General features: G+C 48.5%; 1 protein-coding gene across 1 annotated transcript in view; it reads right to left on the minus strand.

Annotated features, from left to right (window-relative positions):
- Nucleotides 1–15,529, minus strand: part of Itgb5 (integrin subunit beta 5) — a 115,786-nt gene that overhangs the window by 28,317 nt on the left and 71,940 nt on the right. The window contains exons 9-10 of the mRNA NM_147139.2: nt 11,594–11,728; nt 1,437–1,866 (exon numbers count right to left, since the gene is read on the minus strand). Of these exons, the coding sequence (NP_671480.2) occupies nt 1,437–1,866; nt 11,594–11,728 (565 nt within the window). The remainder of the gene's footprint in view (nt 1–1,436; nt 1,867–11,593; nt 11,729–15,529) is intronic.

Below are 15,529 nucleotides of genomic sequence, written 5' to 3' on the forward strand. Positions count from 1 at the left end.
GAGCCATAGATCTGGGTTACCCCTCTGGGGTCTGAAACCAGGGCCCACGGGGTCACAGGGTTAGTTGGGTAAGTGGGAAAGACCACCAGGGGCCTTTCAGACACATGCTTTTGGCAGAACTCTGCAATGTCAGATGAACTCAGAACTGTGGGTTCTGGTGGTTAAATAAAAAAGTGTGTTTATTCAGAATCCCCAAAGTGTTAGGATTTCCCCTCAGAAGTCCACTAACACACCCTGCACCAACTGCCCTGTTCCGGTTAGACTCTGGGCTCACTTAAAGCTCCTGGTTTTTGTCTCCTTCTAGTCTCGAAGTAACGAAGAAGCAAGCATTGTTGGCCCAGTTCTAGAGATGGGAAAACCAATGTCCAAGAGCAGCCAAGTGTCTGCCTATTAAACTGTGCGGATGGATTTGCACGGGCAAATTCGCTCCCGAACAACACGGGCCAAGCAGCCTTCTGGAGCAAAAACATTCCCAAGGGTTCTATCTGACTCCCGATTTCAAGAGAAAAACACTGTAAAATACTACTGCTAACACAACCAGGGCATCTGTTGTGACTAAGGGGACAGAAACTCCATCCCTACCATGCTGGAATTCTTTAAGCTCACCCCCAGGACCCGCAGGCTCAGCCTGACACTGCCAGCTCCCAGGGGCATGGCTCTGACCTATCCAGCCACTGTCTTCCTTTTGTGGCAGGTGTGTGCTGGGCACATTCGGTCTCATTCCTCACAACTCCACCCCGGCAGCGACCCATCCCTACACACACTCGCTAGCACCAGTGAACCACTGATGGCGGGTCCCAGAGGATTCCGGTCTTTCCACGACACGTCGATCGCCTGCACTTTCCACAACAGTTTTTTTTTTTTTTTTTGTTCATTTTTTCGGAGCTGGGGACTGAACCCAGGGCCTTGCGCTTCCTAGGTAAGCGCTCTACCACTGAGCTAAATCCCCAGCCCTCCACAACAGTTTTGAACACTTCAATTCCACCACCCTCATGTGCTCAAGCCCGTCTCACAGATTTGTATACAGGAAGCCTCCTTTCTTCCCCACCTACGCAAGCCTACCACCTGTCTGCCCATTGGTAACCATGGATAACCTCACACAATGCTACCTCATCACGTGTGCCCAACAGGTCTTCTCCCCCAACCCCAGACTTCATCTTCATGGCCAGCCACCACCCACCAGACACACTGTGCAGGTAGGTCCAGTCAGAGCAGAGCCACAACAGACTCCCTCACACCTGATGTTTACATTCTACATGAGGGCACCCACCCTCGTGCCAGGGGTAGGCAGGACTTGTCTTGTCCTGGTTTTTGCCCAGTCAGGACAGTCCCAGGCATGACCCTTTCCACCACCATCCTGAGAAAGGCAGGTCTGGGTCCATGTAATATCCAGGCGTGGGTGTGGCTCAGAACAAAGATGGTGGCTAGAGGCCTACCTGAGCATAGGACGCCCTTGTTCCTGGCACAGGAAAAGCTGTCGCACTCGCAGAAGGGCCCGTAGATCCTCCCGAACTCACTCTCAAAGCAGGAGCACTGGTTGCAGCTGCATTCCCCACGTCCGCTGCACAGGGGTTTGCCTTCCGCCTCCCGGCACAGGTTCTGGTACCCGCTCTGGTTCTCGCCCTCCTGGCACTCGCACCTAGTGCCCAGGTAACTGGGGTCACACTCGCACAGCCCACAGACGTATGTTCCATTCCCACTGCATCTGGCACTGTTGGGCTCCAGCCCGGCGCTACAGCCGCACGTGCAGTTGTAGGCGACTTCTACCTGCAGACTGTCCCGGAAGCCCACAGGCCTCAAGGTAAAAGACTGTGTTGTATGTCTGCCAGGGCAGCTCCGAGCCTCCACAGACACTTCAAAGGACGCCTGGGGGTAGAAGGAGAAGAGACGTCATAGCCATAGCAAGCCATGGTTCCCACGCATGGGGGCGGAGAGGGCACAGCTAAATATACCCCGTATAAATACTATCTGGTCCAGCACACAGGTGGAACCCTGGTAGGAACTGACAGCCAACAATACTAGGTACTTTATGGAGAAGAACACTTGGTTATGCTAATGTTCAGTAAGAATTGGGCATTATATGAGAACACTGTCGCTGTCTTCAGACACACCAGAAGAGGGCATCGGACCCCATTACAGATGGTTGTGAGCCACCATGCGGTTGCCGGGAATTGAACTCAGGACCTCTGGAAGAGCAGTCAGTGCTCTTAACCGCTGAGCCATCTCTCCAGGCCAGGCATGGGTCTCCTTTTAAAAAATAATTTATTTCTTTTTTATTTCATGTGCAACGGCGTTTAGCCTGCCTGTCTGCGTGAGGGAGTCAGATCCCCTGGAACTGGAGTTAGAGACAGTTGTGAGCTGCCATGTGGGTGCTGGGAATTGAACCTGGGTCCTCTGGAAGAGCACTCAGTGCTCTTAACCCCAGTCCCTAGGCATGGGTCTTTAGCGTCCATTCTCATCCTCTTTGAGACCCCAGGAGAGGGTCTCTGAAGAAATGCAGGAGGGGTCAGCTTCATGTGGCTCTTTCTCTCCTCTTTCTCTCCTCTTGTATCCCATCCTCATCCACCACCACTGCTCTGCACATCTCTCCTCCCATCTCAGAAGCCATTCACTCAACCAGCATTTACTTGTCTATGCCAGGCATGGCTAGAGGCTGAGGTATGGTGGCACCACCGGGCATGAGGTGCAGGGGCAGAGAGCAGCCACCTGACCCAGAGTAAAGAGGTCTCCTTCTCTGTAGGGGAAGGGAAGAGCGATGCGCGAATGTCTTCTCTCATGCTCCAGCCTCAGTGCCCTGCAAGAATGGTTCTCACAGCTGTACCTTGCTCAATCAGCCCACAGTTCTAAAGCTGTAAGGGACACTCATTGCCTGAATAACTATCACACACAGGGGCACTTGGAAGGAAGGGAGGAAGATTGGTGATTTGGGGAAGTTTCTAACTTTAGCGTTTCTTACAGACTGTTAACGGAAGGGGACAGCAAGGTAGACAGACATAGCAAAGTGGCAGGTGTCTGTCAGCTGCTCGCTCACAAGCCTGGAGGGGAGGAGAAGCTCGCTTTGATCCTTCCAGGAATCAGAACATTAATGTCATACCTGCTCTGCTTCTCCCTCCTCAGAGGAAGGAGCTGTGTGGGGGATGGGACAGCAGAGGTGCCCTAGAACAAGCCACAGAAATGCAGACAGACGGGACCTCACGGAGATGCACCCCTCTGGAAGTGGGGATCCCTTCCTCTAGCAAACACACCTGGCCTCTCCTCCAAGTGGTCCCTTATATCTGGGTGATGTCTTTATTTCTCAAGACTCCTCAGATCTGAATTCTGGGGTTCAGAATGGGCTGGGGAGCCCTGTCAGCCAAGCTTTAACAGCTTGTAACAGCTGTCCTCACTTCAAGGGAGTCAGTGATGTCAGAGGGGTTGTGAGCTTGTCTGTTTATATAGTGAGGGGGGGGTTGTGCTCACCTAGAACAGACCTGCATTCTCCTAGCCTATCACCTCCTAGAAAGGGGAACAGAGCACACGTGTATGTAAAGATCTAGGTAGAAGGCTTGGCGGTGGTGTGTACACCTTTAATTCCAGCACTTGGAAGGCAGAGGCAGGTGGAGCTCTGTTGAGTTCGAGACCAGCCTGGTTTATATAGCTAGTTCGAGCACAGCCAGGGCTACATAGAGAAAACTCACTCTCAATAGACCAAAAAACAAAATAAACACCACAAAACAACAACAACGACAACAAAAACAAACAAACAAAAAACAAAAATCCAGCACACGCAACTGGCCGCCTGGCTCAATCCAGAGACAGCACAGCGGTGACCCCCAAAGTGACAGTCACAGGCTTCTCCCAAGTTCTCTGCCTTGGACTGGGAATGTGCTGGGCTTGCACACAGGCAGGGTTTGAGGGCTGAGCCTGAGCAAAGCTATCTATGGGCCCGTGAAGAACGCAGGGAAGCACAGCCTTTGAGTGCCTGGTGCCATCGCTTCCCTGTGACCAGACACGGGGAGAGAAACAAACTCTCCAGCCTCGCCCACATGTGCCAGGCTAAGTGGAAGCGTTAGGAGCCTGTGAGTTGGAGCTGGGACGTGGAAACTCGGCCTGCTTGGCTGAGAAGTAGGGTTCCGGGGCGTCTGTCCAGTGGAGGTGCTATCTGCCTGACCTACTGCTGTCTGATAACCAGAGAGAGGCATTGTCTGGTTCAGCCACTGGCTCTTGGCTCCTGCTGGATGCAGGAATGCTATAAAAAGCCTGTCCCGTCAGGGACAGCAAGTAGGTCTGTTTTACTTACCACCCATCCCCCATTAAAATTCTGTTCTCCTACTGGATTAGCAAAGAACCCAGAGAGGCTAGAAGGCACTGGAAATTCCTTGGCTTCCCTCCCTGGTGGCTGAAGTCTCAGGATAAGCACTGATACTGAGGGCTCCCGGGGTCCTGGAGACTTTCCAGGTTCCCATTCCAAGATTCCGTCCAGAGGAATGTCACAGATGCTGCAGCTATCCTGGCCAGACTGGTGATTCAACTTCATTGGGATGATTCTGGTTCTTCAATGGGAGGACCATCCTTTCAAAAGGGGAGTTGCCCAGACCCCACACAAACTCCCCAACCCCGGGGTTCTACAGATGCCAAGTCCACCCAGCTCTCAATAAAACAAAGAGGTGAGGAAGGCCCAAAGGTCAAGGTCCAGAAGAGTGGACAAGAGCAGGGGTGTGTGCGGCGCGTGTGTGGTGCGTGCGTGCGTGCGTGCGTGCGTGCGTGTTGGCATGTATGCCGTGAGAAGGCTCTAACAGAGGCTCACTGGGCCCTTTGTGTGGGGTGCTAATGTTAGCTGGACAGCCAGCCACTTGTGTACTGATGTGTCAAGGTTAGTTCTTAAGAATGCAAGCTCCTGGGGTGTAGGTCAACTCAGCGGGGCTGGTGATTAATGGATGGGGGTCCTTAGAGGGCCACCTAAGAACTTAGAGTGGGAATCTCACCAGACTCAAGGCTTCAGGCTTTCATTTGAGGATGGCTTCTCTTTCAGGACATCCTTGTTTTACCTACTGCCAAGTCTCCTGTTTCTTAGTCACAAAACCACCTCTGTTTGGAAACGACCACAAGGCCCCGCTTGCCTCTCCCTCACCTTCACAAGAAGCTGCCATTATTACAGGAAGTGAGATCTACTAAGTCCAACTGTTCCAGTGCTGCCTTGGCCATAAGAGCCTCCACTGTTGTCCCCTGAAGTACCCACTGACAGCTGAACTGCTTTCCTGTTTTCCTAGAGACCCAGAGCCTTTGGTCACCATTCCCTAACACATCCCTTATCTTTTCTAACTTGTGACACCCAGAAAAGAAGCCTACTGCCAAGGAGTGGCCAGGGTCTTAAGTTTGACACACACGTCCTACTAGTGTGGGCCAGCTATTGTTTCTTAGTCCCCAAACTATTCCTCTCAATTCCACAACCATCAATCTCCGAAGCTCTCTGACCTCTCCCTCCCTGGCCACAAAGGGCGGCGATTTTCACTCCCTAGCGAATTCATCTCACTCATCACCTTCTTCTAGCCTTATTCTCCAGGGTTCCCACCTAGGAGAGACTCCACTGTCCCTCTGGGTCTCAGCTCTAATAGCCTACTCCTCTTCTTTGCCAGACCGTTCTTCCTTGGCTACAGGGAAGATCCACTTGTATAAGCACTCCATCTACTGGGACTGCAGCCTGGTGAGCAGAACACCAGCTCATAAGCATTCACCGGACAGTAGATCTCAGCACAGTCGCCAGCAAGTTGGGACATCCCCGTGTTAAGCACTGGGTGGCACACCTGGCTGCCAAAACTCAGACTCGAGGGAGATTACAGTTCAGTCAAGAGGAAGAAGGGAAGAGTACAAGCCTTCAGGGGCCTCTTTGGAGCATCACACAGGTGTTGTTTGAAAGTGTGCTCCCTCTGTCTCACAAAATGGAGGAAGTGCAGGACTCTCCCAAACACAAGCACATCCCAGTAAAAAAGAATCGAGGCCACCAGTAAGGACGGGGCTCTCTGTCACTCTCTGTCTGTCTCTGTCTGTGTCTCTGTCTCTCTCTCTCTCTCTGTCTGTCTCTGTCTGTGCCTCTGTGTCTCTGTCTCTCTCTCTCTGTCTGTCTCTGTCTGTGTCTCTGTGTCTCTGTCTCTCTCTCTCTCTCTGTCTGTCTCTGTCTGTCTCTTGACTCTGTCTCTGTCTCTGACTCTCTTTCTCTCTCCCTCCCCCCTCCCCCCCTCTTCCTCTCTCCCTCCTCCCAACCCTTCTCTCTTTCCTGGATTTCTATTCAGAAGACCCTGAGCTTAGTTTTACACTCATTATTACTATCTTAAACCTTTATACATATATTTTTTAAAGTTATGTGTAAGTCAGGCATGGGCTCACACCTTTAGTCCAAGCACTCAGGAGGCAGAAGCAGGTGACTCTCTGAGTTTGAGGCCAGCCTGGCCTACAAAGCAAGTTCCAGGACAGAGACACCTTGCCCTGAAAAACACTAAATTAATTAATTGAATTATGTGTATGTATGTGCTTCTGTGTGTGGGTGTGTAATATGTGAGGCAGGTTCTCTCAGAGTCCAGAAGATGGGCAGTTGTAAGCCACCCAACATAGGTGATAGCGACTGGACTTGGGTCCTCTACTTGGGTATGCACCCTTAACGGTAATCTATCTCTCTAGCCCCTTAAAATTCTTTAAAGAAAAAAATTCATTCATTTTATATATGCAAGTACACTGCAACTGTCTTCAGCCACACCAGAAGAGAGCATCTGATCCCATTACAGATGGTTGTGAGCCACCCTGTGGTTGCTGGGATTTGAACTCAGGACCTCTGGAAGAGCAGTCAGTGCTCTTAACCCATGAGCCATCACTCCAACCCGCCCCTTAAAATTCTTCATCTTCAGACCTCATATGTCATTGCACCGGTTTCACCCAGTCCAGAAAGTCCTGCTCTCATGATCTGCATGACCCTGGTGGACAGTGACACACCCGGCCTGGAGAAAGAGTGGCTCTGTGCCGATGTCCACATCCAGACAACAAACCCCACACAGCTCTAGCCAGAGAGGCCATGTGACTGTGTGTGGCCCGTGGACATTGCGACAATACTTGGACAGAGAGAGGACAAAGGGCCAGCGAGGAGAGGCTTGCCCGAGGACCTGCTACAATTTCCAGAGGGCTATGGCTACTGGATCCCAAAGATGGGCCAAAAGCAACTTTGGAGGTGTGAACACTGTCATTATTATGTTTTCGAATGTGCTAAAAACCATCCTGTTACAACTGATGCCAAGGAAAGTTTCCATTTAAAGTCTTTTTTTTTTTTTCTCTCATTTCCAGACATCAGATTCCCACACAAACAAATGAGAGCCGTACACAAGCGAGTTGTGGCGTAAACGATAATGACTCTGCCCCAAGCCTTGGACTACACTGTGCCTGACTGGGCCGTGGCACCATCAGTGATTTGGGTCCTGCTGCCTGCTGCTCACTGCCAGTGGGACCTGGGGCCAGTTTCTCAGGCTCCTCTTTGAGCCCCAGGTTTTGAGGCCACTGCGTTAACATGGAGAACTAGAGTTAACTGCAAAGCTGCTGGAAGAGACAGAAGCCAGGGGCTGGCTAGATGGCTCAGTGGGTAAAAGCACTTGCTGTCCAGCCTAAGGGCCTGAGTCCAAATGTGGGGTCCCATACAGTGGAACAGAACCTACTTTTGCAAGTTGTCATATGACCCCCACACTCAACACACATATAAAATAAATATAAAAAAGAAAAGAAAAGAAAAGAAATTAGTAGTAAAGCACCAAGTGGGCACACTGTAAGTTCCTACATATAGGTGGCTATGGCTCCCTGGGACAGGAAGGCTATGATCAATGGGAGGGTTCATCTGGGTGAGCTTGGGCAAGCCTACTACCATCCTAGAGTCCCTGGCTGCCCACCAGTGCACTATTCTGTCCCCACCCAATTTGCTGTGAACTCCATGACAATGACACAGAGGGAGGGACCGCTCTCTGGTGAAGCCTGCATCCCATCACCACGATGTCCCAATCCTTGCCATGTGAAATGCATGCGGTGGAAGGGTCGTGGGAGTTAGGTGCGGGCTACAGAACAGGAAGCCTTAGGCTCTGTGCTTTCATTTCGGTAATTCTGTATTAGATTCCCTAGTCTGTCACACAGGTAACAGTGTCTTCCTCGCAGGAAACTAAGAGGGGAACAGAGAAATGCTCACTGTCCAGTCTGCTTCCGGTCCATCATGGGGTAAAATGTATCCTCTCTGTATTCTGTGAAGGACCCCAAAGTAAGATCCTTGCAGTTTCCCTACATGTGTTTAAGGCAGCATGAACAGACTTTCAATCCATTCTGCCTCAAGGTGGCATTTTCAACAGGCCCGTTCTCTTGCTTTTTCCTAACCTATTCATAGCTTGTCACTCTCGCTTCTAAGAAGACTCTACCACAAGCAGTGTGGCCTGAAGAGAAGAGTGGTACCATTACCAAACATTCCCAATGATCCTCTGCTAACACAGCCCCGGCCGGCACAGCCCCGGTGGGCACACCACATAAGATGCTTAAGCTTTTTATATCACATGTCTTTACTGGGGTGGAGTAAGGGGCCCAGTGGCATGGCACAACGCACAGATCAGAAGACAATTTGGAGAGTGGGTTTTCTCCTTCCACACCGTGAGTCCCAGGGAATGAACTGGTCCATCAGGCTTGGCAACAAGTGCTTTGACTCGCTGAGCCGTCTCACCCACCCTTAGCACTTGGTTTTTTTTTTTTTAGACAGAGTCTAACTATATAGCCCAGGTTAGCCCAGAACTCCCTGCGCACATGAGATTCTATTGTAAAAAACAACCAACCAAAAATACTATCAGAGCACACTCCCTCTCTCTTATTAATACTCTAAACTAAATATAACATACTAATTATAATTAACTAATTAATCATAACCTAGTTTTAAAAACTATTTTTAAATCTTAGCCTCCCTGATTTACAAGCTAGGCTGTTTGCTCCAGCTCTGTGACCTTTCTGTATTTGATAAACAGGCCTGCCCATGACATACAAACACAGGCCGACAATATACGTCCAAGTCTCTGTCAAGCCATCCCTTATAGGAAGCACATTCATAAATCTGCCTGCCCACTGAGCCCAGTGTCACCGCACCACACATCCCATGCAGATAAGATCTATAGAATTTGCTCACGTGTCCTTTTACTATTTATGGCTGCCGACCTCCTGCCATTCCCAGAACTTCCTGTTCGGCTTTGCCCTTACATTTGTTATTTACTTTGGGCACGGAGTGCACACGGCACTGCACATGTGTGGACGTCTGAGGACAGTTTGTGGGAGTCAGTTCTTTCCTTCCACTATGTGGGTTCCAGGGTCATCATCGGGCTTAGCAGCAAACCTACACCATCTCCCCATCCGCAGTATCTCTTTAAACTCCACGACTGCAGCAAGACTTCTGTTTTTGCTTAAATTATCTTGATTTATAAATCACTATAGGGGCTGGAAAGATGACTTAGTGGTTAAGAGCACTGACTGCTCTTCCGGAGGTCCTGAGTTCAATTCCCAGCAAACACATGGTGGCTCACAACCATCTATAATGGGATCTGATGCCCTCTTTTAGTATGTCTAAAGACAGTGACAATGTATTCACATATATAAAATAAACTTTTTAAAAAGAGAAGTAACTATAATTTATCTAAAGAATGTAAGTACAACGTTTAACAATTATTCAAGTTTTATTGAAAGAGTCTCTTTAATGGTTCCAGAAACACTTGATACAATTGTATACTAATACGCTGAAGGTAGGGAGTTTCACCATTTCTATTGTGTCCACAGGAATTTAAGCACTGAAACCATCTTCTATTTGCACAAACAGAAGATGGAGTGGGAATTTAGTTTCAAGCATGTCACTTTGTTCGTTGAGCGCCTTCTGAGTTAACTGTCATATAGACAATTGTTGGTGATGGCTGTAATGAAAAACTGACCTTTTCAAGTTGGTAAAAGCGAAATATATTTGGGGAAATCTGTCTGGGAGAACCACTGGCTTCCTAGTCATTAGGGCTCCCCACAGTCTCACCTTCCAGACTGGAACTGCCTCATTTGGTGGTAGGGTGATTGGAGGATTGTGAAAAGGTGGGACCAGTTACTTGTGTGGTGTTAAGTGGGTGAAGGACCACTTAACATGGAGAACAGGGAGGAAGGGAGAAGAGGCTAGAATGTCCTGTCTAGAGGTAAGCAGATATTCCCGTGTCTTCCTGAGGCAGGGGGATGCTGGCTTATTGCCACCTTAGTTGGCAGTAGTGCCCAGAAGATGCTCAGATACTCTGAAGTACTCAAGGAAGCTTTCCCTCACTCCATTTTCTAAGGAAAGGAATGGTCACCAAAGCTCATTGGAGGGGGCTGAAGAAATGGATGGCTCAGTTGTTAAAAGCATGCACCACTCCTCCAGAGAACAAGAGTTCCGTTCCCAGCACGCATGTCAGGTGACTCACTACCACCTATAACTCCAGCTCCAGGCCAGAGCCTCTGCAGGCACCTGCACTCACGTGTATATACTTAGCATAATTAAAAATAGTAAAACACGGGGCAAGAGAGATGGCTCAGTGGTGAAGAGCATTGGCTGCTCTTCCAGAGGACCTGGGTTCAATTCCCAGCAACCACGTGACAGCTCGAAACTGTTTGTAACTCCAGTTCCAGAGGATCTGACACCCTCACACAGACATAAAGTAGGCGAAACACCAATGCACATAAAAATAAACAAATGTTTAAAAAAATAAATAAATAATGGGAGGGATGAAAGAGGAAGGTGGTATTAATAAATTAATAAGAAAACGTGAATCCTAAATTAAGTAAATAAAAGAAAAAAATTAAAATGATATTGGGATGGTCGTTATAGTCTGTCTGTGTCTAACAGGAAGCCTCCAGAAGGTGGTGCACGATCCTCCAATCACCATCAAGAGCCTGTGTTACCAGGGCATGGTGGTGTCACCATTCATAAACCCTCCCCCTTGCTTTCCTTTCCAACCTTTTGTTTGGCATCACTGCTACATCTTTTATTCTTTTGGAAGACGAGGTCCCCCTATGTAGGTGAGACTAGTGTCAAAAACAATCCTAGTACCCTGACTGTCATGGGCCGCCACGCCCAGCTAATGACAACTCATCATTGTATCTTCACCTTTACATCTGTCATTTATATCTGCTCTCTGACAGGCCCGTATTCCCTCCATGGCTGCGGGCTACTCCACAGACTCATCGAATAAGATGAGATGCACGGAGGGCTATCTCCGTCTTTTCCCAAATGGATGAGGAATAGAAGTCAAGTCCCCTAGATTCCTGTCAATATTCTTCCCTGACTGGATCAAGCTAAAACAACAATGGCTAAAGCACCAAGGCCCAGTGCCACTGAGGACCCCTCAGCAGGCAGTGCGCTGAGGGCTCTGTGGACTGAGTTCCATACCGGTCCTCCTAAGACTTTGCACACAAAGTGCACAGCAGCTTAGAAAGGATGCTGGACTAGAAGGCACAACACACGTCCCTAGAGAACTCCAGGAAGCTACAAAATTTAGATTCAGAGAATAATTACCCAAGCGAACAAGAACTCTTATGAACTAGAGTGACCACTTACCGTGTCCCCGATCTTCAGACCCTCACACTTCCTCTGACCAGGGTAGGATAGGCCATCTTGGCACGTAGCAGTGAAGAAGAGATTAAGGTCTTCCGGCTGATCCCAGACCGACAGCTCCACTTTAGCCCGGATGCTCTGAACAAAGGGAGAGAATGAAGCCCACGGTATTTAGAAACAGCCACAGTGAGATGTTCTCCACCATGGCTTTCTTATATACATTGTTTCTTCTAACCTCAGGAGGTTCCAGCCAAGTTAGAGACAGGAGGTTTCCCATACACCATCTTTGTAGACCTGGCTTGGGCCTCCCTCTGTGAGCTTGGAGTGGTTGCTAATGGTCTATCTGCAAAATGATTTATCTCCCTCAGAAGACTTTTGCTGTCTCCCGCTTACCTCTTCAGAGCCACCTCTCATCCCTGTCTCCAGTTTCAGGCACATAGTTACAGAAATTTAGCCATGTAGTCTCCAGGCTCTGGGTTTATCTGTGTACACATAGGCACACAGGCACATAGGCGCGCTCTCTCTCTCTCTCTCTCTCTCTCTCTCTCTCTCTCTCTCTCTCTCTCTCCAGTTCATTCAAGTTCCACTGAAAGACCCCCTCCCAGAAAGGGAATTGTACAAGCCCAAGGCCCTCAACTATAGAAGTAAAAAGTAAGTTTTTAGATACACAGACTCAGAACTAAAATAAGCCTGGGAAAGTTCAGATGTGTCCAAGCTTTGTGGGACAAGCTGACCCATCATTTAGACAAAACAGACCATAAAAGAAAACAAAATACAGAAACCAGTCTAAATTATTGGTATTGCTTTATGGGCCACCTAACAAGAGATAAGCCCCTAGCCCCTGACATTCCGGACGTCCCAACCTGCACGTATTCTCTTGCTGTGTGACAACCTCATTTGAATAGCCAACTGGGTGTAACCATACATCCGCGCCTCACTTGAATCCACCAACCATGCATCTGCTTCTGTAAGCCTGCTTCTGCTCCCCAATACCCTATAAAATCCCGTCCCTGGTTCTGCTAGGCGCACCAGTCTTCCGAATTGACTGGGACGCCCACAGATACCTGTGTTTCCTGATCAATAAAAATCCTCTTGCAGATTGCAGCCTGTGGACTCGGACTGGTCATTGGGCTCGAGGATCTCCCTCCTGAGGGAAGATTCTCTCTGAGAGTCTTACACCACCTGGCCTTTCTTCACATTCAAACCCACCCCTTACTAGATGAGGTTATCCATGAGTCTGAAACTACATTATCTGAGAGTCGACTCTTCTCGGGGGTCTGGCTGCTCAAGGCACTGACTGAAACAAAGACTAAGGAAAAATGGTATGTCAGTGCAGAAAAGAGAGAAAGGGAGAGAGAGACACACAGACAGACAGACAGACTGACTGACTGACTGAAAGCAGCAATACTGGGAAGGTTGGAGAGAAACTGGGGTCCTTACACTGCTGGATGGAAACTGATACAGGCTTTTACAAAAATCTGAAAAACCAATTAAGTAATGTATTCTAAAAATCAGACTGATCTTAGTCCTACCTTCCTCTGAGGATTATACACAAGAATAGGGACAAGAATGTCTACACCAAGTTAAGAGTGAGAATCTGGAAAGGAACCGAAGGCCTGCCAATAGTACAATAGATTTAACAATGTATCAAACACAAGCCTGTAAAGTGACCGTGAAGAGTAGAACACTGCTCAAAGCCAGACACACTGTATTTATGTATTCTCCAATAAATGTACTCTGGGCCACAGTAAATAGTATATAATGGTGGCCCCAGCAGATCGTGAGAGCTATAAACTTCCCTTATCACTCAGTGATGTTAATCTACCTTCTGAATATTCAGATACACAGTGGCCACCACTGTTACAACTGTCTGCATATTCGGTATAGTACCAGCCTCACAGATTTGTAGCCTAGGAGTGAAAGGCAGCAGCAGAGAGCCGAGACACGTAGTACATTACACCGTCTAGGTTAACATGCCATATTCTCTTTGTCTGTACAATGCTGTAACTCCCTGACAATGCGTCTCTCAGAGTGCATCCCTGCTACTAAGTGAGAAGCCATCATGTGTGAAATTCAGCAACAGGCAGAACTAATGGTTGCCCTTGGGGGATTGCAAGAGGAGGAGGCCTACAAGGGACGTGCCTGTGCTGGCAATGCTCTGCTGTGGCTGTGTTTTTCTTAGTATATTTTTGTTTCTGAGACAGGGTCTTGTTACGTAGTCTAGGATAACCCTGAACTCTGTAATCCCCTTGCTTCAGGCTTCTGAGCTGAAATTACAGGAACAAGCCCAGCCGTGATCTGCTTTTTACCTGGGCGTTAGATGCTCGTGTGTGTTTAGTTTATACAAGGTTTATGGAATCCTTTACATGTCTCTTGGGTTTTGAGAATCCACAACAACAACAACACCCTCTCAGTAATAGCCAAGTGTGACGCCACACACCTTTAATCCCAGCATTGAGGAGACACAGCTGGGTGGATCTCCACAGCAAGTTCTAGACCAGCCAGGGCTACTTAATAAAATGCTGTCTAAAAAGTTCCTATGGAAGACACAACTTTAGAAGCCAAGGCCAAATGAAGTTTCTTTATGACTATTTAGAAGTCATATTTTATCAAGCATTTAAAAAGATCTGTTTATAACACAGACAGCAGGACTCACTCTGAGAGACACTGAGTCAAGCTACCGCATAAACAAGAAGTCAAAGTACCACCAGCTTTTGTAGATCCCCACCCCCCCAACCCTCTAACTCTGGCATGGGGTGCTAAATTGGAATACATGAAATATTCAGTTTTCCCAACAAATTCACAGCTTGCAGAAAATACTCCGCAAAAACTGGGCTCTGCAACAAATTGTCGAAGTGCTTTTACAACTCTAAAAATACCCTCTGAAAGCCACTTCCTCTTCAGAGTGCCATTCCTAATTGGCCAAAGGTCACGAAAGTGCTACTCAGCACACGCTCCGCTCTTCCACTGAATGTAATTAGTTATTTACAGCTCTGCCTTCTCAGTGCACCACGAACCTAAGGACCATGTATGTGCCTTCTCTCCCCGGGATGCAACAAAGTCTTGTCGAATGAATACATGGACCAACGTATGGTCATTTGAACAACGGCTATGCTCAAGGGACTGGCCAGTTGAAGATGAAGTCTTTGAAGACACCTAATAGGGACTGGAGGAACGGCTGTGCTTAAGAATCCTGGCTGCTCTTCAAGACGTCTCAAACTGGTCCCCAGCACCCACATTGGGCAGTTCCAAACTGCCAGTAACTCCAGCGCTGGGGAACCTAATCCTTCCTCTGGCCTCCAAGGGAACCGACACATGCATTCACGTTTACACATGCATACACATGGGGGTGGTGCATACACATGCATGCACACATATTTGTATATATAAAGATGTATGGAGACGGGGTGAGGAAGATGGCTTGGCGGTTAAGAGCACTAGCTGCTCTCCTATAGTGTCAGGTCCAAAAGATACTCAGGACAAATGACAAATGTGGTGCCTACCAGCATACCTATGTTCACTTGGCATCAGAAGCTGGCTTCCAGGTTTCCTAGGTATCACAAAGACCTTTCTGTAGCTCTTCTCAGTTCTTCTCACCCACGCCCTACCCTACACTCCTCCAGCTTCTCAGTCCCATATAGCCCTGACATTTCAGCCGTGTGCTTTCCTTTGGCCTCTCTCTCATCTTCCTTTCTTGACCCCTATCTCTTGCCACATCCCCAACCCCTCAAAGTCTAGTCTGCTGGCCATTATTCAGTTTACTCCTTCCTCTCCCTGCTCTGGACTCCTCCAGATGCCTCTGGCTGTCCTCTCCCTCATATCTATAATAAAATCCTCCCCTCAGACATTCCCTGGAGTCGTCACATCACGAGCTTATTTATCTGGTGCTGAAATCCTCAGTTTATACACAGTTTATACCCCAGGTTCGGTTCCCAGCAG

The sequence above is a fragment of the Rattus norvegicus genome, chromosome 11, assembly GCF_036323735.1.
Source record: "Rattus norvegicus strain BN/NHsdMcwi chromosome 11, GRCr8, whole genome shotgun sequence".
NCBI lineage: Eukaryota > Metazoa > Chordata > Mammalia > Rodentia > Muridae > Rattus > Rattus norvegicus.